We start from the raw sequence: 22600 nt of genomic DNA, 5'->3' as shown, positions 1-22600 counted from the left end.
AAGCAGTGCCAAGGTCTTCCAGACTGAGCTGAATGTCCGAACTGGTCACTCCCCTGCTCGCGACAAATGAAATGAAATCCCTTGCTTTCTCCTTAGCCGCGTCTCTCTCTCTCACCGCCGGGCTCCCCCTCCATATCCTCCTTTAGGGCCCCAGATGTCATGTCACCTCTTCTGGGCGGCCCGCCAGCAACGTTATCTCTATCACAGCTCCTGCCCTCGACCTCCACTGTGCTCAACACTACTTAGGACTGCATGTTTACGATGTGTTTTCTAATGCCTCTCCTTTGAGAGAGAAGCTCCGCGACCGGGATTAAGTTTCGCCAGAGACGTTTGGCCCCAGAGAAAGAAAGGAACATGCGCGTCCCTCGCAGGTTCGTGAAAGACTAATACTCCCAAAATCCCTTTCGCCTCGAGGAGTTTCCCCTACCGCCTCGAAAAAATACCGAGCATGCGTGAAGGAGACTGCGCATGTGTGAAAGGCTGAGTGGGCGGGGGCGGGACTGCATCTCCCGACAGACCCAGAGGGCATTTTTCATCGCCGCGTGACGAGTGACTTCCGGCGCGGAGGGGCGGGTCCTTGCGTTTGGCTGAGCCAGCCGCGGAGGGGTGCGGCAGGGTGGTCGCCTGGTGCTAGCCGCCATGGAGGCTGTTCCCCGCATGCCCATGATCTGGTTGGACCTGAAGGAGGCCGGTGACTTCCACTTCCAGCCGGCCGTGAAGAAGGTGAGCGCGCTTCCCCCACTATTCTCCGTCCTGTGCCAGCTGACGTGCGCTCCCATCATCTCCTGGGGCCCAGACGCTGGGCAGGGTGAGGCCGGGAAGGGCCTCCGACGGCTTCTCAGTCCACAGACCATCCTCTCTCCCACACCTTCCGTTCACCTTGGGCTAGTATTCGTATCTTCGCCGGAATCCGCTTCCCGACTTCTGCCCCGGGTCATCTGCGCTTCTCACCGAGGCACCACACTTCCTCGGTGTGACGCTCTGGACCCGGTTCTGCCCTGCTCCTCCTCCACGCCAGGACCGCCCCTCGCAGGGGCAGCCCTGACCGTCAGGGTGTAAGAGCTGTGCCAGGCCCTGGAAGCGCTGTCAGACCACAGCCTGCCTGGGATGGACGCTGAGGACGGTTCAGGATGATAAGACGGAACCCCGGTTACCTCACACCCCAAAGAGATGCTTGACTCCGGTGGAGGGATCTCTCTGTCACTTAGTACAATTCTGTATAGTCTCCTAAGAAGAATCTTATTCTGAAACCCCGTTGGACCAAAAGATACGATTCTATGTTATTTGGGGGAAGGATATTTATTTATTTTGCAACTTTCGGGAGAGCATAAACAGTTGTACTTTCAGGAGAGACCTTACCCTCTTCGGGTTGAACCTTCAGTTCGACAGACCAGACCGCCAGGTTTAGCGTTAATTGAGGCGGGAGATCTCTTTGGATAGATCAGGCAAGGCTGGTACAAAGAGGGGCCAAGTTATGGTGATTGGGCATCAGGTTCCCCTGGAAAGTTAGAATTGAGGGCCAGAGCAAAAGTAAAAAGGAACCACCAGAAGGATGTTACAGGTGGACAGCCTTCTAGTTTTAGCACAGCAGCTGCCAAAGTAAGCCCCAGATAAAATAGATGGTGCGCCGTTTAGTACGGTGGTTATGAAAAGAAGTAGGAGAAGGAAAACCGGTTAGAAAGGTAGTTTACCAAGAAGCTGTCTCCCTTTCTTTCTTCACACTGCAGCTGCCTTAATTCAGATACTAACAATTTGTATTCCTTTGAGTCCATCGTTTACCCTTCTTGGACCTACTTCCTCATCTGTAAAACCAGGAATTTAGACTAATTGATCTAAAATTGTAATTATGTTCTTTTCCCCTGACTTTGGTCCCTTCTTCACCTACTATTTCATATCAGTATATTTAGATGAATTTTTCTAAAACACAACAAAACTACTCTGTTTTCTGTTTGTACAGAATAAAAGCTGGTATCTTTAGTTTGCCATACAGAGTTCTCCCTGACCAAGTCCAGTTCTTTAAGTATTTATAGAGCCTCCTGTGCTTTAGATACGTAGTCTCTGCTAGTTATTGAATTTCTGATAGAGGTCTCTCATAGTCTACTCACAGTCAGCCACTTGCTATTCCCAGTGCTCTGTGTCTTTGGTCTTTGACTATATACTTCCTAGAAGAGCTCTCTTCTTTGCCCTGTGGAACAGGAATGGGGCCCTTTAATCGCTGTATAGTTGTTCTGCCTGTCTTTCAGAGTTCAGTGTAACCTCTCTCTCTTCCACAGAGAAGAGACTTAATCCGTTCATCTGGCTTAATCTCTTCAAACTTCTCTGAATTCCCTAAACTGTTTTCATTTTTTGCCTGGTGATAATTAGGTGTGCTTTATTTTTTGTTTGTTTGTTTATTTTAGGTGTATCCAAAATGTTTATTGGGATGGTGTCCTATTCATCTTGCTTCAGGGAACTTTTAGTACTGTTTCCTTCTGAAGGAGGATCCTTCTGTTAGCCTTGCTTTTCCTCCAGTAGGCTGACAGAGAACAGTGGAACAGCCAACACACAAACTACTATCTGTGCATGGCTAAAGACTATGGTGGTTTTATGGCATCCTGGGCACTTCATATCTATGAAGTAGGAATTGGGGCTCTGCATCAGGCACTTCTTGTGTTTACTCCTCTTTTCTGGAGGGAGATGAAGGAGGTCCTTTGTGAGAGGTGTATTCTCATGGGGAGGCCATCACAGCTGGGAAAGTATGTGTGCTACGTTCTAATCCCTGTATTCAATTGGAAGTTTTCTGAGAAGCGTCTCCATGTCCTCATAGCCAAGCAGGGTACCCTCTAGATAGCTGGCAGTTAGGGAAATGTTTCTCATATGACTGAATGACAGTTCAGAGAGAGTTTAGAGATAGTGACGATAAACTTGTGGAAATCCAGTGAATAAAATCTTAGCCCAGAAACTTCCAGGAGATATTTTTGTTTGAACTTAGCCTCTGCTGCTCTGGTCACTCCCTCCTAGCCAACAGGATATTGGGTGAGCAGTAACTGCCCTGGGAATCTTTGGGAAACTCATAAGAGGAGTTGTTCATTAGCCAGTTAGCTTGAGGTGATATCACATGCTCAAGAAACAATTCATTTCCTAGACATCAGTTCATTTTATTTCCTCTTCTCTGGAATAGGATAACACTGTTGCATGTATTTGCATGAACCCACTGAAAAGGAAAACAGTCTTTGGAAAGAATGGTCTCAGTAATGACCACCTCCTCTCAGGGTACCTAGGAACTCCTTTCCCTTCCCACAGAGTGATGCTGCAGAAGCCATTTCAATCTGGGTAGTTCCTGACCTGCACCTTCCTCCCTAACCCTAGAGCCTTGGCTCTACCTTCTTCCACTGGTATCGTTGTTCTTCTCTGCCCTTGTACTGCGGTATAAGAACCGCTACCTGTGATTTGGAACTGAAGGGTAGAATTTAATTTAGCATGGTAGGGTTAAAAAAAAAATTGGTTGTGTTGAGATTAACTTGTTGAGCACGATGCTAAGCACTGGTAATACAGAAGAATAAGAGAGAATCCTTTTTAAGGCATTTTAAATTTTATTTACTTAACATTTTTTATTGTGAGATAGAGCATATATACAAAACAATGATTTTTTTGTGGGGGGAGGGGTGCATAGTCCAGGAATCGAACCTGGGTCTCCTGCATGAAAGGCAAGCCTTCTACCACTGAACCATCCATGCACCCCTAAAACAATAAATTTTTAAAGTACATTTTAACAAGTAGTTGTAGAACAGATTTCAAAATATGGTAAAGAGTACAGTTCTACAGTTTCAGGTTTGTGCGTCTAGCTGATCCAAGGCACTGAAAACTAAAAGAAATAGCAATGTAATGATTCAGTAATCATATTCATTTGTTAAATCCTAACTTCTTTGTTATAACTCCTCTTTTTTGGTCTTTTTACCAATCTTTAGGGATATTTGGGCTTATGTCCATTTTAACTTTGTCGTATTGAAAAGGAGTGTCAACCATATGGGATGGTGAGGTGGAACTGGTTGATGTTCTTGGAGAGACTGGCACCTTTGGGTTTCAGGACTTAATTGCCCTAGGAACCATCTGAAGGTTTTAGGTTTTTGAAAAGTGAACTTAGTTCATGCAACTTTTGTAGAATCTCATAGAGCCCTGGGTGTTCTTTAGGGTTAACAGGGATGATGTTGTTTGGGGTTTGGCAAACAGTGGCAATTAGCAATATCTAGCTGAAGCTTGCTAGAATAGCCTCTTGACTCCATTTGAGCTCTCTTAGCCATTGACACCTTATTTTGTTACATTTCTCTTCCCCCTTTTGGTCTGGGAGTTATTGTTGATCCAACAGTGCCAGAATCAGGCTTATCCCTGGGAGTCCTGTCCCATGTTGTCAGGGAAACTTTCACCCCTGAGTGTCACATCCTGTGTTGTGGGGAGAATAATGTTTTTTCTTGCAGAGTTGGGCTTAGAGAGAGAGAGGCTGCATGTGAACAGCAAAAGAGGTTTCCTGGGAGCAACTCCTAGGCATAATTATAGTAGTCTTAGCTTTTCTGCAACAAAAATAAATTTCATAAGGGCAAGCCTCAAAATTAAGGGCTTGGCCCATTTTCTTGGGAGACCCTAATGTTTGAGAAAGTATCAGTGGTTTCCCAGGTGGGAAAGTTTAGTAGCTCCGTGTTTTTCCTCCAGTCCCTCAAGGGACTCGACCAATACTTTTTAATTATCAGCCTACCATATTCTGAGATATCTCTGGCTATTTCATTAAACTATACAGAATTAACCAGGTCTCGCTCCCATTCTGGGTTCCATGTGTTTGAGTTGTTTAAATATACTATCCAGATAAGTTGGTTTAGATTGTGTGATACAGAAAATTTAGGTTCAAGACACAGTAAACCTCTCTTCTTCAGTCTCATAAAGTAAGTGAAGCTGTAGAATATAACACAATCTTCCTTTGCCCTGTATTCTAATTTACCTTAGCCCCAACTAATTGGCTTTATTTTTATCCCTAATTGAAGCCTGACCTCTTTTTTGGTTACTGTGACAATTGTATGTAGCACTGCTGACTTTCAGAGCTGTAGAGCTCCAGTTCTGATTCTAGACATCACAGAGGTACCCAGTTTTCTGGGGAAATACTGTCTTATGCACATATAGCACAGGATTTTGGAATCTAGAAATATACTTACAACTTTGGACTGAGTATGACTGTTATAAGAGCTTACAATCTATTTTAAGCTAAAAAGCTTACAGTTTTCTAAGTATTTTCTACAAGAGACTGTATCATATTTGTTCTTTGGTTTCTGGCTTATTTTGTACAACACAGTGTCCCCAAGTTTCATTCACTTTGTTGTGTGCCTCATAACTTCATTCCTTTTTCTAGCAACAGAATATTCCATCATATGTGTGCTATCACAGTCATCAGCACTCTCAGTTTTAGACAGTTGTCACTGGTACAAAGAGATGAACCAATAAACAGAGCCTTACCAAATATCTAAACCTTCCCTTATCACTTGTCTGTCCCCCACAATTATTTACCCCTGGTATTGCTGTGGTACTGTTGATGTCTTCCTGTTAACTATATGGCATAGCATGCAATATTAATTTTCCCTTTATACCCCTCTATTGTTGACTCTTTATACAAGATCCAATCTTTGAAGTAGTTTGTTCAAGAACTTATTTATAATTGTAGAGTGAATTGATGTGGTACATAACTGTACAATCCCTTTCAGTCCCATTCACCTGCAGTACGGCAATATTACTTATAACCCCACTAATGAACTGCCTTCACTTCTATCCATTCCCTGATATTTAAGTTCAACCTCATTGGGTAACTGTTCACTCATCTCTAGCTTCTAATACCTTTAGGTCCCCTATATTCTACATTGGCAGCCTCTGAGTTTGCCTTTACCATAATCCTAATAGCAAAATCATACTGTTATCTATCCTTTTGTGTCTGGTTTATTTCACTCAGCATTATGTCCTCAAGGTTTATCAGTGTTGTTATATGCTTCAGGACCTCATTTCATCTTACAGCTGTTTAGTATTCCATTGTATGTATATACTACATTTTGTTTATCCGCTCATCTGTTGATAGGCTCTGGGATCGTTTCCATCTTTTGGCAATTGTAAATAGTGCCACTATGAACATCAGTGTGCAAATGTCTGTTCGTGTAATTGTTTTCAGCTCTTCTGTGTATATACTGAGTATTGATATTGCCCGATTGTAGGGCAATGCAATGATTAGTTTTCTGAGGAACTACCAAATTGTTTCCACAGGGGCTATACCATTATACTTCCCACCAGCAATGAATAAGTGTTCCAATTTCTCTACATCGTCTCCAACATTTGTAATTTTCTGTTTGTTTAATAGCAACCATTCTTATAGGTGTGAGGTAATATCTCATTGTAGTCCTGATTTGCCTTTCCCTTATAGCTAACGAAGATGAGTATCCCTTCATGTGCTCTTTAGCCATTTGTATTTGCTTATATTTAGGCCTTTGATCCATTTTGAATTAACTTTTGTGTAGGGTATAAGGTAATTGTTCTCTTTCATTCTTTTGGCTACTGATATCCAGTTCTCCCATGCCCGTTTATTGAAAAGACTGTTCTGTCCCAATCCAGTAGGTTTGGGGGACTTATTGAAGATAAATTGACCATAGATTTGGTGGTCTATCTCCAAACTCTTGATTCAGTGCCATTGGTCAATATTTCTATTTCTGTGCCAGTATCATGCTGTTTTGTTCACTGTGGCTTTATATTAATCTTTAAAGTCAGGAAGTGTTAGCCCTCCCACTTCACTCTTTTTTTTTTTTTTTAGGATATTTTTGGCTATTCAAGGTCTCTTTCCCTTCCAAATAAATTTGATAACGTTTTACCAAGTCTTCAAAGTAGGTTGTTAGAATTTTTATTGGTATTGCATTGAATCTGTAGATCAATTTGAATAGAATTAACGTCTTAATGACATTCAGCCTCCCTGTCTGTGAACACAGAATGTCTTTCCATCTATTTAGATCTTTGATTTCTTTTAGCACATTTTGTAGTTTTCTGTGTACAGGTCCTTATCATTCCTGCTTAAGCTTATTCCTAGACACTTGATTCTTTTAGTTGCTGTTTTGAATGGAATTTTTTCCTTAACTGTCTTCTCAGTTAGGTCATTACTTGTGTATAGAAGCATTACTGATATTTGTATATTAGTCTTGTATCCCACCACTGTACTGAAATTGTCCGTTAACTCAAATAGCTTTGTTTTAGACTTCTCAGGATTTTCTAAGTATAAGATCATTTATCTGCTAATAATAATTATAATGAAAGTTTTACTTCTTCCTTTCGTACTTGTATGTCTTTTGTTCTTTTCTCCTGCCTGACTACTTGTAGTACGATGTTGAATAATAATGGTGACAGTGGACATTCTTGTTTCATTCTTGATCTTAAGGAGAATACTTTCAACTCTCGCTGTTAAGTATGATGCTGGCTATGGGTTTTTGATATGTGCCCTTTATGATATTGAGGAAGTTTCTGTCGATTCCCACCTTTTGAAGAGTTTTATCAGACAAGGATGCTGATTTTTTTCAAATGCTTTTTCAGCATCAATCGATATTATTATGTGATTTTTTCCCTTTTGATTTAATGTGCTGTCTTATGTTGATAAATTTTCCTATGTTGAACATTCTTACATTTCTGATATATACCCTACTTGGCTATGATGTACGATTCTTTTGATGTGTTGTTCGATTCAGTTTGCTAGCATTTTGTTGAGAATTTTTGTGTCTGTACTCATTGGGGAGATTGGCCTATAATTTTCCTTTCTTGTAGTGTCATCCTTTTCTTGGTATCAGAGTGATGTTAGCTTCATAGAATGAGTTAGGTAGCATTCCTTTCTCCTCAATTTTTTACAAGAGTCTGAGCAAGACTGGTGTTCTCTGGCCCTGGGCTTTTCTTTGTGGGAAGGTTTTTTTTTTTTTAAGACTAATTGAATCTCTTATAATTGGTTTGTTGAGATCTTCTATGTCTTCTCAAGTCAGTGTAGGTTGTTCATGTGTTTCTAGGAATTTGTCCATTTCATCTAAGTTGTCTAGTTTATTGGCTTATGGTCGTTCATCATCCTGTTGTGACTTTTTAAATTTCTTCGGGATCTATGGTAATGACCCCACCCTCTCATTTCTGATATTATTTGCTTCCTCTTTCATTTTTTCTTTGTCAGCCTAGAATTGGTCCATCAGTTTTATTGATTTTCTCAAAGAACCAACTTCTAGTTTTGTTGATTCTTTCTCTTGATTTTTTGTTCTCCAGTATGTTTATTTCTGCTTTAATCTTTGTTATTTCTTTTCTTCTATTTGCTCTGAGGTTAGCTTGCTGTTCTTTCTCTAATTTCTTCAAGTGAGTAGTTAAGTCTTTAATTTTTGCTCCTTTTTTTGGGTGGGTATGGTGCATGGTCCGGGAATCCTTCTTCTTTAATATAGGCATTTAGACATAAGTTTCCCACTCAGCACTTCCTTTGCTGCATCCCATATGTTTTGATATGTTGCATTCTCATTTTCATTTGTCTCCAGATATTTACAATTTCTTTAGCAATTTATTCTTTGACCTATTGATTATTATTTTTTAAAATTTTTTATTAATTAAAAAAATTACAAGAAACACAAACATTCCCACCACATACACTCAGCAATTCACAATATCATCACATAGTTGCATATTCATCATCATGATCATTTCCCAGAACATTAGCATCAATTCAGAAAAAGAAATAAAAAAAAAACAGAAAAATATAACAAACAGAAAAAAAAAAATTTTACAGGCCATACCCCTTACTGATCCCTTTCATTGATCACTAGCATTTCAAACTAAATCTATTTTAACATTTGTTCCCCCATCATTTATTTTTATTCCATATGTTCCTCCCATCTGTTGACAAGGTAGATAAAAGGAGCTTCAGACACAAGGTTTTCACAATCACACAGTCACATTGTGAAAGCTATATCATTATACAATCATCATCAAGAAACATGGCTATTGGAACAAGCTTTACATTTTCAGGGAGTTCCCTCCAGCCTCTCCATTACATCTTGGATAACAAGGTGATATCTACTTGATGCATAAGAATAACCTCCAGGATAACCTCTCGACTGTGTTTGGAATCTCTCAACCATTGACACTTTGTCTCATTTCACTCTTCCCCCTTTTGGTGGAGAAGGTTTTCTCAATCCCTTGATGCTGGGTCTCAGCTCACTCTAGAGTTTTTCTCAATCCCTTGATGCTGAATCTCAGCTCATTCTGGGATTTCTGTCCCACGCTGCCAGGAAGACCCACACCCCTGGTAGTCATGTCCCACATAGACGGGGAGGGTGGTGAGTCTGCTTGCTGTGTTGGCTGGAGAGAGAGGCCACATCTGAGCAAAAAAAGAGGTTCTCTTGGGGGTGACTGTTAGGCTTAATTTTAAGTAGGCTTGACCTATCCCCTGTGAGGTTAAGTTTCATATAACAAACCCCAAGACTGGGGGCTCAGCCTATAGCTTTGGTTGTCCACACTGCTTGTGAGAATATCAAGAATTCAACTTGGGGAAGTTGAGTTTTCCCCTGTTCTCACCATTCCCCGAAGGGGACTTTGCAAATACTTTTCCACTCACTGATCAAATCACTCTGGGATTCATCAGGGCATCACTTGGACAAACCAGCAAAATCTCATGTCCTATACAAAGTTCCGTGTACTTAAGGTGTTCAATGAACTATCTACATAAGTTATATTAGGAGATGCACTAGTCAAAGTATAGATTTGTACCAAATAAACATTTTTTGTTTAGTCTCACACATTAGTTGAAATTTTAAAATATTAAGTACCATCTATTTTCAGCACACTGCAGTAATGACATTCTTTTGTTCTTCCTCATGCAAAAACATTTTTAAAATTTGTACATTTGTAACTATCATTATACAGTCTAGGCATTCCTAGATTACACCATCTCAATCTTTATCATCTATCTTTCTTTGTGATTTCATTTATGCCCCAGCCCTCCTCCCTCTATCATTCTCATATGCAGCTTCATTCAGTGTTTTAACATAATTGTATTACAGTTAGATAATATTGTGCTGTCCATTTCTGAGTTTTTATATTCAGTTCTGTTGCACAATCTGTATTCCTTCAGCTCCAATTACCCAATATCTTACCCTATTTCTATCTCCTGATGGTCTCTGTTACCAACGAAGTATTCCAAGTTTATTCACTAATGTCAGTTCATAGCAGTGAGACCATACAGTATTTGTCCTTTTGTTTCTGGCTAATCACACTCAGCATAATGTCCTTAAAGTCCATTCATGTTGTTACATACTTCATAACTTTATTCCATCTTATGTAAATGTCACAGTTTGTTTAGCCAACTGTCTGTGATGAACATTTTGGCTGTTTCCATCTCTTGGTAATTGCTAATAATGCTGCTATAAACATTGGTGTGTAAATGTCCATTTGTGTCCTTGGCCTCGTGTCCTTTGAGTAGAGACAGCATATAGATGGGTCCTGTTTTTTAATCCATTCTGCCAGACTATGCCTTTTGATTGGAGAGTTTAATCCATTAACATTCAGTGTTATTACTGCATGGGTAGTACTTTCCTCTACTATTTTGCCTTCTGGATTTTATATGTCATATCTAATTTTCCTTCTTTTTACCTTTACTCATAGTCTTCCTTTCTACACTCTTCTCCACACCTCTCTCTTCTGTCTTCGTATCTGTCTCTAGTGTTCCCTTTAGTATTTCTTGCAGAGCTGGTCTCTTGGTCACAAATTCTCTCAGTGATTTTTTGTCTGAAAATGTTTTAATTTCTCCCTCATTTTTTTTTTTCCTTTAAAACTTTTTAAATAAAAGCTTTATTGAGCTATAGTTCACATTCAATACAAATCCATCTATGTAAAGTATACAATTCAATGGTTTATGGTATATTCACAGAGTTGTATAAACATTGCCACATAAATTTAGAACATTTCATCACCCCAAAAAGAAACCCCACACTCATTAGCATTCCTTTCCCTCCAACTTTCCCAAGCCCTAGGCAACCGCTAATATACTTCCCATCTATAGATTTGCCTGTTCTGGACATTTCATATGAATGAACTCATATAATACGTGGTCTTTTGTGATTGGCTTCTTTCATTTAGTATAATGCTTTGGGGTTTATCCATGTTGCAGTGTGTATCAGTATTGCATTCCTTTTTATGGCTAAATAATATTTTTTAGTATGTGTCAAAGAAAAAAAAACTGCACCAGACAGTGGTAAACAGAAAAGGATAACTTTAATCAGACTATTATAGCAGGGAGAAACTCAAGTCCATCTAAATAAAGGACAGCCAGCTGTTTAAGGGCTGGGAGTGGGTTGGAGGAAAAGCTCCGGAAGATAGTAAGGGATATTGACCCCTGGGATGGGTGATAGAATTGTTGAGGTTGAACTTAGGATGAGTTTGGTTCTACTTGGATGGTTGAGGAATTTACTGAGGTTGTGATGAGGATCACTTGGTTCAGAATGTTTGCTTGTGCAGCAATTAGGCCACCTGCATCCTGTAAGGACTGGGAACGAGAAGGAGGGAGTTAAGGAACTGCTCAGGTAGGAGCCTCTCAGGGTGAAAGGGAAAGGAGGGGTGGTTTGGGAGTGTGATTGATATTTACAATAGTGGGGGTCTGAATTTCTCCTTTCTCTTTATTTTTTTTCCCTTGCAGTATGAATTGTTTTTTTCTTGCAGCTGCAAGATTAGTTTCAAGGAGTGGAATTACTGGGTCATATAATAACTCTACATTTAACTTTTTGAGGAAATGCTAGACTCTTTCAAAATGACAGCACCCACCAGCAGTGTATGAGGGTCCCAATTTCTTCACACCTCCACAGAACCCTTGTTATTATCTGCCTTTTTTATTAAAGCCATCTTATTGGTGGAAAGTGGCATCTCATTGTGGTTTTGATTTGCATTTTCCTGATGACTAATGATACTGAGCATCACTTTATGTGCTTGTTAACAATTCATACATCCTCTTTGAGAGAGTGTCCATTCAGAGTCTATGCCCAGTTATTGACTGGGATATTTGACTTTTTATTCTTGAGATGTAACAACCCATTATATATTTTAGATACATGTCCTTATCAGATATACAGTTTGCAAATAATTTTTCTCATTCTAGTGAGTTGTCTTTTCCACGTTCTCTATGATGTCCTTTGAAGCATGACAGTTTCTTTATTTAAGAAAGGCTGATGAAGTTCAAGATTTTTCTCGCAACTAGAAAGGCACATGGCAAACATGGCGATGACATCTGCTAGTTTTCTCTCCAGGCTTCTTGTTTCATGAAGGACGCATTCCTTCAAAGGTCTCTGGCTGCATGGGTTCTGTCGTTCTCATGGCTCTAAAGAAAATTCTGTCCTAAATGTTTCCTTTACAAAGGATTTCCGTAAACCCATCAAGACCCACCTGGAATGGGCAGAGCCACAGCTCTGTGGAGGTAATCTAATCAAGTTTCCTGCCCATGGTGCTGAATAGGGTTTAAAAGAAGTGGTTGCTCCCGCAAGATTGGATTGGGGTTAAGATGTGGCTTTTCTAGGGTGCCTCAATCCTTTCAAACAGGCACATTTCTCATCCTATCACTTACTCTGCATCATGGGAGAGCCTTTCAAAGAAACTGCTTGCTCTTGGGTCCTTGTCTCGGACTTTGATGTGTTTTTTTTTTTTTTGCATTGGCAGACTCCGGGAATTGAACCCGGGTTTCGGGCATGGCAGGTGAGAACTCTACCTGTTGAGCCACCGTGGCCCACCTGACTTTGATTTGGGAGCATCTAAAACAAGGCATCCTTTATTTATTCCTCTAATCCCTCCCCTAATACTCTGCTCTGCTTCCATCTCCTGATCTACTTTTGCCTGATCCTGTGGGAATATGATCCTTGACTTTCTTAAGTTTCTCTGTTTCAATGAATCTTTTTTATGCTGTGCCTATTTTTTTCTAAATCTAGTTAAATGGTTTTATAGCTAACTGATAAAACAATTTTAGTTAAGGAGTTAATGTTTACTTGTTAATTTCACCTCTGTACCTTCTGGGAATACTTACATTTTAAAGGGTAACTTTGGTGACTTTCTTTTTTTTTTTTTTTTTTTTTTTTTTATTTTTCATCTTGTTTAATTTTTTTTTAATTAATTAAAAAAAGAATTAACAAAACAATTAGAAATCATTCCAATCTACATGTACAATCAGTAATTCTTAATAACATCACATAGTTGCATATTCATCATTTCTTAGTACATTTGCATCGATTTAGAAAAAGAAATAAAAAGACAACAGAATAAGAATTAAAACAATAATAGAAAGAAAAAAAACAAAAAAAAAACAAAAACAAAAAACCTATACCTCACATGCAGCTTCATTCAGTGTTTTAACATAATTGCATTACAATTGGGTAGTATTGTGCTGTCCATTTCTGAGTTTTTATATCCAGTCCCGTTGTACAGTCTGTATCCCTTCATCTCCAATTATCCCTTCTCTTTTTTTTTTTTTTTTTTTTAATTAACGGAAAAAAAGAAATTAACCCAACATTTAGAGATCATACCATTCTACACATGCAATCATTAATTCTTAACATCATCACATAGATGCATGATCATCATTTCTTAGTACATTTGCATTGGTTTAGAAGAACTAGCAACATAACCGAAAAAGATATAGAATGTTAATATAGAGAAAAAATAAAAGTAATAATAGTAAAATCAAAACAAAACAACACAAAACAAAACAAAAACCTATAGCTCAGATGCAGCTTCATTCAGTGTTTTAACATGATTACTTTACAATTAGGTATTATTGTGCTGTCCATTTTGGAGTTTTTGTATCTAGTCCTGTTGCACAGTCTGCATCCCTTCAGCTTCAATTACCCATTGTCTTACACTGTTTCTAACTCCTGCTGAACTCTGTTACCAATGACATATTTCAAGTTTATTCTCGAATGTCCGTTCACATCAGTGGGACCATACAGTATTTGTCCTTTAGTTTTTGGCTGGATTCACTCAGCATAATATTCTCTAGGTCCATCCATGTTATTACATGGTTCATAAGTTTATCTTGTCTTAAAGCTGCATAATATTCCATCGTATGTATATACCACAGTTTGTTTAGCCACTCTTCTGTTGATGGAGATTTTGGCTGTTTCCATCTCTTTGCAATTGTAAATAATGCTGCTATAAACATTGGTGTGCAAATGTCCGTTTGTGTCTTTGCCCTTAAGTCCTTTGAGTAGATACCTAGCAATGGTATTGCTGGGTTGTATGGCAGTTCTATATTCAGCTTTTTGAGGAACCGCCAAACTGCCTTCCACAGTGGTTGCACCCTTTGACATTCCCACCAACAGTGGATAAGTGTGCCTCTTTCTCCGCATCCTCTCCAGCACTTGTCATTTTCTGTTTTGTTGATAATGGCCATTCTGGTGGGTGTGAGATGATATCTCATTGTGGTTTTGATTTGCATTTCTCTAATGGCCAGGGACATTGAGCATCTCTTCATGTGCCTCTTGGCCATCCGTATTTCCTCTTCTGAGAGGTGTCTGTTCAAGTCTTTTTCCCATTTTGTAATTGGGTTGGCTGTCTTTTTGTTGTTGAGATGAACAATCTCTTTATAAATTCTGGATACTAGACCTTTATCTGATATATCATTTCCAAATATTGTCTCCCATTGTGAAGGCTGTCTTTCTACTTTCTTGATGAAGTTCTTTGATGCACAAAAGTGTTTAATTTTGAGGAGTTCCCATTTATTTATTTCCTTCTTCAGTGCTCTTGCTTTAGGTTTAAGGTCCATAAAACCGCCTCCAGTTGTAAGATCCATAAGATATCTCCCAACATTTTCCTCTAACTGTTTTATGGTCTTAGACCTAATGTTTAGATCTTTGATCCATTTTGAGTTAACTTTTGTATAGGGTGTGAGAGATGGGTCTTCTTTCATTCTTTTGCATATGGATATCCAGTTCTCTAGGCACCATTTATTGAAGAGACTGTTCTGTCCCAGGTGACTTGGCTTGACTCCCTTATCAAAGATCAAATGTCCATAGATGAGAGGGTCTATATCTGAGCACTCTATTCGATTCCATTGGTCGATATATCTATCTTTATGCCAATACCATGCTGTTTTGACCACTGTGGCTTCATAATATGCCTTAAAGTCAGGCAGCGCGAGACCTCCAGCTTCGTTTTTTTTCCTCAAGATGTTTTTAGCAATTCGGGGCACCCTGCCCTTCCAGATAAATTTGCTTATTGGTTTTTCTAATTCTGAAAAATAAGTTGTTGGGATTTTGATTGGTATTGCATTGAATCTGTAAATCAATTTAGGTAGGATTGACATCTTAACTATATTTAGTCTTCCAATCCATGAACACGGTATGCCCTTCCATCTATTTAGGTCTTCTGTGATTTCTTTTAACAGTTTTTTGTAGTTTTCTTTATATAGGTTTTTTGTCTCTTTGGTTAAATTTATTCCTAGGTATTTTATTCTTTTAGTTGCGATTGTAAATGGGATTCGTTTCTTGATTTCCCCCTCAGCTTGTTCATTACTAGTGTATAGAAACTCCCTCATTTTTGAAGGACGGTTTTGCTGGATATAGAATTCTTGGTTGGGAGTTTTTCTCTTTTAGTAATTTAAATATATCATCCCGCTGTCTTCTCGCCTCCATGGTTTCTGCTAAGAGATCTGTGCGTAGTCTTATGGGGCTTCCCTTGTATGCGATGGATTGCTTTTCTCTTGCTGCTTTCAAGATCCTGTCTTTCTCTTTGACCTCTGACATTCTGATTATGTCTTGGAGTATGTCTGTTTGGATCTATTCTCTTTGGGGTACGCTGCACTTCTTGGATCTGTAATTTTAAGTCTTTCATAAGAGTTGGGAAATTTTCAGTGATAATTTCCTTCATTAATTTTTCTCCTCTTTTTCCCTTCTCTTCTCCTTCTGGGACACCCACAACACATATGTTCGTGTGCTTCATATTGTCTTTCAATTCCCTGAGTCCCTGCTCATATTTTTCCATTTTTTTCCCTATAGTTTCTGTTTCTTGTCAGATTTCAGATGTTCTGTCCTCCAATTCAGAAATCCTATGTTCTGTCTCTCGAAATCTACCATTGTAGGTTTCCATTGCTTTTTCCATCTCTTCTACTTTGTCTTTCATTCCCATAAGTTCTGTGATTTGTTTTTTCAGACTTTCAGTTTCTTCTTTTTGTTCTTTCCTTGCCTTCTTTATATCCTCCCTCAGTTCATTGATTTGGTTTTTGATGAGGTTTTCCATGTCTGTTTGTACATTCTGAATTAATTGTTTCAGCTCCTGTATGTCATTTGAATTGTTGGTTTGTTCCTTTGACTGGGCCATATCTTCAATTTTCCTAGGGTGATTTGTTATTTTTTTACTGGTGTCTAGGCATTTAATTACCTTAATTAGTTTATTCTGGAGATTGCTCTTACTTCTTTTATCTAGGGTTTTCTTGCTGGATGAATTTATTTTCTATCTGTTCTTTGACATTCCGTTCAGCTTTATCTGGACCTTTAGCTTAAGTTTTGTTTAACAGAGGAGAAGTTTTCAATTCTTGTTTTCTTGTTTCTTGCCCTGCTTGTGTGGTGCCTTCCCCCACACACACTTAGAAGGGTCTACTTAGATATTATAGACCCCAGCCAGATTTTCCCAGACCAAACTGGCCTCCTATCAGGAGGAAAGAGTCACCTGTGTTGGTTTTCCCTGAGGGTGAGACCCAGCAGGTTGAAAGACTTTCCTGTGAAGTCTCTGGACTCTATTTTTCTTATCCTGCCCAGTATGTGGCACTTGTCTGACTGCAGGTCCCACCAGCATAAGATGATTCGGTACCTTTAACTTTGGCAGACTCTCCCTGCTGGGGGGGGTGGGGGGGTGGTGGTGGAGACAGAGGAGAGGTTGTAGGCTGGTTTTAATGGCTTCAAATTCCCAAGCCCTGGTGTCTGAATTCCTTGATGGAGGATTTCCACCTGGGTGGGGCTTCACCCCTCCCTTGGGGAAGGCACAGGCTCCAGATAAGCCCCCAAAAGAGCTCACTTCTGCCTATGCCTGGGGCAGTTGCAGCCTGAAAAGTCCTGCCGCTGTATCCAGAGGCAGTCAAGCCTTTGTAGATACACAGCCACAAAAACCTCTGTTTCCTTCTCTTTTTTCCCCCCTTTTTCTGTCAGTCCTGCCCCCTTGGCACCAGGGCAAAAATGAGCAACCTCTGGTTTGATCAGGTTCACCTAAGCTGGGGGCCTATTTTTAGTAGTCAGAATTTGTTAATTAGTTCCACAATTGGCATTTGATTGTGCCCAGTCCCTGCTGCTGGTAAAGTCCTTTCCTTTCCCCTCTGGGAAGCGGCCTGTAGGGGAGGGGCGCTGGCAGCCGCAGCTTTGGGAACTCACGGTTCTGGGGGGTGCTCGCAGCCAGTCCAGCTGGTCCAGACTGGCGCACGCTGTGTGTCTGGTTACTGACGTGGCTCCGGGAGCTATTCTTTACTGTTTCTGGTTATTTAGTAGTTGTTCTGGAGGACGAACTAAAATGCGCACATTGTTAAGCTGCCATCTTGACCCGGAAGTCGGAGTACCCACCTATTGATTATTTAAGAGTGTGTTGTTTAATCTCCATATATTTGTGAAACTTCTTATTCTTTGATGATTATTAATTTCCAGCTTTATTCCATTGTGGTCAGAGAAAGTGCTTTGAATAATTTCAATCTTATAAAATTTAGTAAGACCTGTTCTGCGTCCCAGCATATGATCTATCCTGTAGAACATTCCTTGAGCACTAGAAATGAATGCATATCCTGGCTTGTAATGATCTATATATGTCTTTTAGGTCTGTATTAGTTAGGGTTCTCTAGAGAAACAGAATCAACAGGGAACACTTGCAAATATAAAATTTATGAAAGTGTCTCACGTGACCGTAGGAATGCAGAGTCCAAAATCCACAGGGCAAGCTGCGAAGCCGATGACTCCGATGGATGGCCTGGATGAACTCCACAGGAGAGGCTCACCAGCCAAAGCAGGAATGGAACCTGTCTCCTCTGAGTCCTCCTTAAAAGGCTTCCCATGATTGCATTTAGCATCACTAATTGCAGAAGACACTCCCCCTTGGCTGATTACAAATGGAATCAGCTGTGGATGTAGCTGACATGATCATGACCTAATCCTATGAAATGTCCTCATTGCAACAGACAGGCCAGCACTTGCCCAATCAGATGAACAGGTACCACAACTTGGCCAAGTTGACACCTGTCCCTAACCATGACAAGGTCTAATTTCTTTATGACAGATGTTTTAAGTTCTCTATTTCCTTTTTGATCCTCTGTCTGGCTGTTCTTTCTATAGAGGAGAGTGATATATTGACATCTCCCATTATTAGTGTTGAAATGTCTGTAGCTTCCTTTGGTTTGCCAATGTTTTCCCCATGTACTTTGGAGTTCTTTGATTGGGTGTATAAACATTTATGATTTTTATTTCTTCTTGGTGAATTGTCCTTTTTGTTAATATATAGTCTCCTTCCTTGTCTCTTATGACAAAGTCTATTTTGTTTGATGTTAGTATAGCCACTCCTACTTTCTTTTGGTTACAGCTTACATGGAAGATCTTTTTCAGTCCTTTCAATTTCAGTCTATTTATATCCTTGGGTCTAAGGTGATTCTCTTATAAGCAGCATATAGGTGGATCATTTTTTGTTTGTTTTTTAAGAAAGTAAAATTTAAGTTATTTCATACAATAAAATTCACCCATTTTTAAGGGTGTACCTTTATAAATTTTGGTAATGTATTCACATGGTGGTTAACCCACCACCATGATCAAGATATGTAACAGTTCTTTCTTCCTAAAACCTTTCTGTATAGCCCTTTAATCTTCTTCCTCCACCACCATCTGCCTTTTTTTTTCAAAATAATTTTTAAAACTTTTTTTTATTGTATAATGTAACATATATACCAAGCAAAGAAAGAGAAAAGCAATAATTTTCAAAGCACTCTTCAACACGTAGTTACGGAACAGATTCCAGAGTTTGTCATGGGCTACCATTCCATCATATCAGATTTTCCCTTCTAGCTGCTCCAGACACTGGAGGCTAGAAGGAAAATATATATTTTTTCTTATACTCACAGTTGACTTTTTTTCTTTTTTTATGAAAAATAACATGTGTACAAAACAATAAATTTCAAAGCACATCGCAACAATTAGTTGTAGAACAGATTTCAGACTTTGGTGTGGATTACAGTTCCACAATTTTAGGTTTTTACTTCTAGCTGCTTTAAGATACTGGAGACTAAAAGAAATATTAATATAATGATTCAGCAGTCATACTCATTTGTTAAACTCTACCTTTTCTGTATAACTCCACCATCACCTTTGATCTTGCTCTCACACTTAAGGGGTATTTGGGCTATGCCTACTCCAGCTTTTTCATGTTGGAAGGGGCTGCTGATAATATAGGATAGGGGAATGGAACTAGATGATGTTCTGAAGATGCTGGCCCCTCTGCATTTCAGGACTTATCTGGTCCAGGGACCAAACTGGACATTGTAGGTTTCTGGAAAGTTACTGTAGTGCATGGAACCTTTGAAGAATCTTCTTTAATGCCGTAGGTGTTCTTCAGGATTGGCTGGAATGGTTTTGGTTGGGGGTTGGCAAGTTATAGTAGGTAGCAATGTCTAACTGAAAAGAGTCACCTCCAGAGTAGCCTCTTGACTCTATTTGAACTCTCTCAACCACTGATACCCTTATTGGTTACACTTAGGGTCATATTTTTAAATCCATTCTGCCAGTCTGTATCTTTTAATTGGTGAGTTTAATCTATTAACATTCAGAATTATTACTGTAAGAATAGTTCTTGAATCTGCCATCTTGTCCTTTAGTTTTTATTTGTCTGATCTATATATTCTTTTCCTTCTGTCTCTTTTTGTCTTTTAAGTAATCCTTACTGATACACTTCAATTCTGTGCCCTCCTCCAGACCTCTCTCTCCTGTGTCTTTTCTTCAACTGACAGAATACTCTTTAATGTTTTTTGTAGGGCAGGTCTCTTGCTGACAAATTCTCTTAGCCATTGCTTGTCTGAGAATATTTTAATCTCCTTCAGTTTCGATGAATAACTTGGTTGAATAAAGAATTCTTGGCTGGAAGCTTTCTTGTTCAGGATCTTAAATATATCATACCACTGCCTTCTCACCTCCATGGTGCCTACTAAGTAGTTCAAACTCAGTCTTATGTGGTTTTCATTGTATGTAGTGAATTGCTTTTCTCTTGCTGCTTTCAGAACTTTGTGCTTCTCTTCAGCATTTGACAATCTGATTAGTATTATCTAGTAAAGGCCTAGTAAGTAGGCCTTTTTGGATTTATCCTATTTGGGGTTCATTGGGCTTCTTTGATTTGTATATTTATGTCTTTAATAGTTGGGAAGTTGTCTGCCATTATCTCTTCAACTAACCTTCTAGGCCTTTACTCTTTTTTTCTCTTTCTGGGACACCAGTGAGTCTTATGTTTGTGCTCTTTGTGTTGTCAGTTATTTCCCTGAAATCCCATTCCATTGTTTCTGTCCTTCTTGCCATTTATTCTTTTGTGCACTTGAGTTCAGTTGTCCTGTCTTTTCGTTCACTTATTCTTTCTTCTGCCTCTTCAATTTTGCTGCTTCGTGTTTCTAGTATATTTTAAATTTGGTCTACAGTGTCTTTCATCTGTGTGAAATTTGCTTTTTTTCTATTTATTCTTTCAAATTCTTCTTCATGCTCTTCCAGTATCTTCTTGATATCCTTTGTGTACTTATGAACATCCTTGATTTAGTTGTTCCAAATTCTGTGCCCCCTCTGGTGTTTTAATTTGGTTGTTTGGCTGGGCCATATGTACCTGATTCACATGCTTTGTGATTTTCTGTTGTGTTCTGAACATTTGATTATCTTGCTAAGGTTATTTCCAAGTTGGCTCCCTTCACTTATCTGAGGTTTATATTTGCTTAGGTTTGCACCGAGTGTCCCCTTTTACACTTGGTTTGTCAGTAATTCCCACCAAATAAAGCTCAGAGCTCATGGAGGGGATGCAGTTCTACTTGGAACTTCTCAACAGATGGTGCTCTTGAGCCACTCCTTCCCCTCAAGCCTGCCTCTCCCCTACTGTGGTGGCCATCTGAGTAAGTTGGAGATGTGTCCAGCCAGGGCCAGGGCTGCTGCTCTTCATGCATGCTGAGAGCTGCCAGTCCTGTAGCTGGGGAGGTTAGCAATGTATACCTCAGTAGAGACTCCAGTTATGGGCCCGATGGGTCTGGTGGCTCCCAGACTCACACTTGGAATGACCTTGGGCTATGGAGCTGGGTATCTCAGCTGCTGCTGCCCGTAGCCAGCCCGAAATGCCTGGTGGCTGATCCTAGTATGTGGCAGAGCAGCTGTTTGTGGCGCCCAGTGGGGCAGCCAGTCATGGTGGGTAACTGGATGCACTTCTGGGAGCTCCGGCTGTGGTTCTGCATGGGAAGATCTTCCATGCTAGCTATGGGTATAGGCTGGAATGGAGGGATGGTCTGCTCCTTTGGATCCAAACTTCACTGCATGCTGCCGTTTGCCTCTTGTTGGGTCACACCCAATCTCACTCATCCCATTCTCTCTGTCTTAATTTCTCCACTTTACCATCCCAGGACCTCCCTATATAATGTAGAACACCCGCTCTGGTCACTTGCACCATGAAACTGCAGTCCCAGTCATTTTTATGTCCCTTCTCTCTTTCTGTGGAGCAGGGTGAGCTCAGTGTTTCCGCCATCTTCTTGGAAGCCAAGAGACAACCCATTTTTTCTTTTTCAAGGAATTTATAGTCTAGAAGAGGAAATTTTAAAATTAGAATGGTGAAATCAATAAGAGTATAAGTTTATGTTGTGCAAAACCCACCTTGCCAACAAGGTGGGTTTTGAAGGATAAGTAAGATGTTTCAGACAGTGAAAAGGTTTCTTTCTTCAGGAGGGCTGGGGTTTTGACAGAATTTTTTCTCTTGGTCAGTATTGTTTTTTATTCCCAGTATACATGCCTTCCCTTGTGGAACAATGTGAAATAAGAACCAGGAGAAAGGCAAACTGGTTTTGAACAGCAGTGCCAGGTTTTGGATTAGGATACCTGGATCCATCTAATTTTTTAGTGTGCTGCTGGCCCTGCACCTTTGTGCTTTAGAGCCCAGAGTGCTGACTCACTGGAAAATGAAAAGAGGATTATTCTTACATTCTTAATCATTGAGTGATTTTGCCCCCTGTCTTAGTGTTTGAAGTTCTTTCCTCTTTCCATTCCAAACGTGTGCCTTCAATCAGCTGGCTGGAACTCAAGATGAATAGAGATGTTGCATCTATTCCTGATTTATTCCTTGAACAACAAATAGTGCCTGTGTGCCAGCCCTGGGAATATAGTGGTGATAAAAATCCCTGCCTTCACAGAGCTTATTTTCTCATGGTCCTCAAAGGCAGATATACTGTGGTAGCTGGCCTGCCTAGGATGGCAGTTGAGCCCATCAGGTGGCCTCTCAGCCTCTCTCCTTCCCCTGTCTGGTTGGGCTGATCCCTGTAAATCCTCATTTCCCCACCAGCTCCCTTCAGCCTGTCTTTATTTAACCTTACTCCCTCAGT

General features: G+C 39.9%; 1 protein-coding gene and 1 pseudogene across 1 annotated transcript in view; one reads left to right on the top strand and one right to left on the bottom strand.

Moving 5' to 3' along the window:
• Positions 1-542: 542 nt before the first annotated feature.
• PTPN23 (protein tyrosine phosphatase non-receptor type 23) overlaps positions 543-22600 on the top strand; it is a 54730-nt gene continuing 32672 nt past the window's right edge. The window contains 1 exon segment of the mRNA XM_077129480.1: positions 543-723. Within this exon segment, the coding sequence (XP_076985595.1) occupies positions 640-723 (84 nt within the window). The 5' untranslated portion in view covers positions 543-639.
• Positions 2456-20185, bottom strand: LOC143657744 (small ribosomal subunit protein eS27 pseudogene; annotated as a pseudogene).

The sequence above is a fragment of the Tamandua tetradactyla genome, chromosome 15 (assembly GCF_023851605.1).
Source record: "Tamandua tetradactyla isolate mTamTet1 chromosome 15, mTamTet1.pri, whole genome shotgun sequence".
NCBI classification, from domain to species: domain Eukaryota; kingdom Metazoa; phylum Chordata; class Mammalia; order Pilosa; family Myrmecophagidae; genus Tamandua; species Tamandua tetradactyla.
Note: the sequence above shows the minus strand (reverse complement) of the source record. Positions and strands in the feature narration are given on the sequence as shown.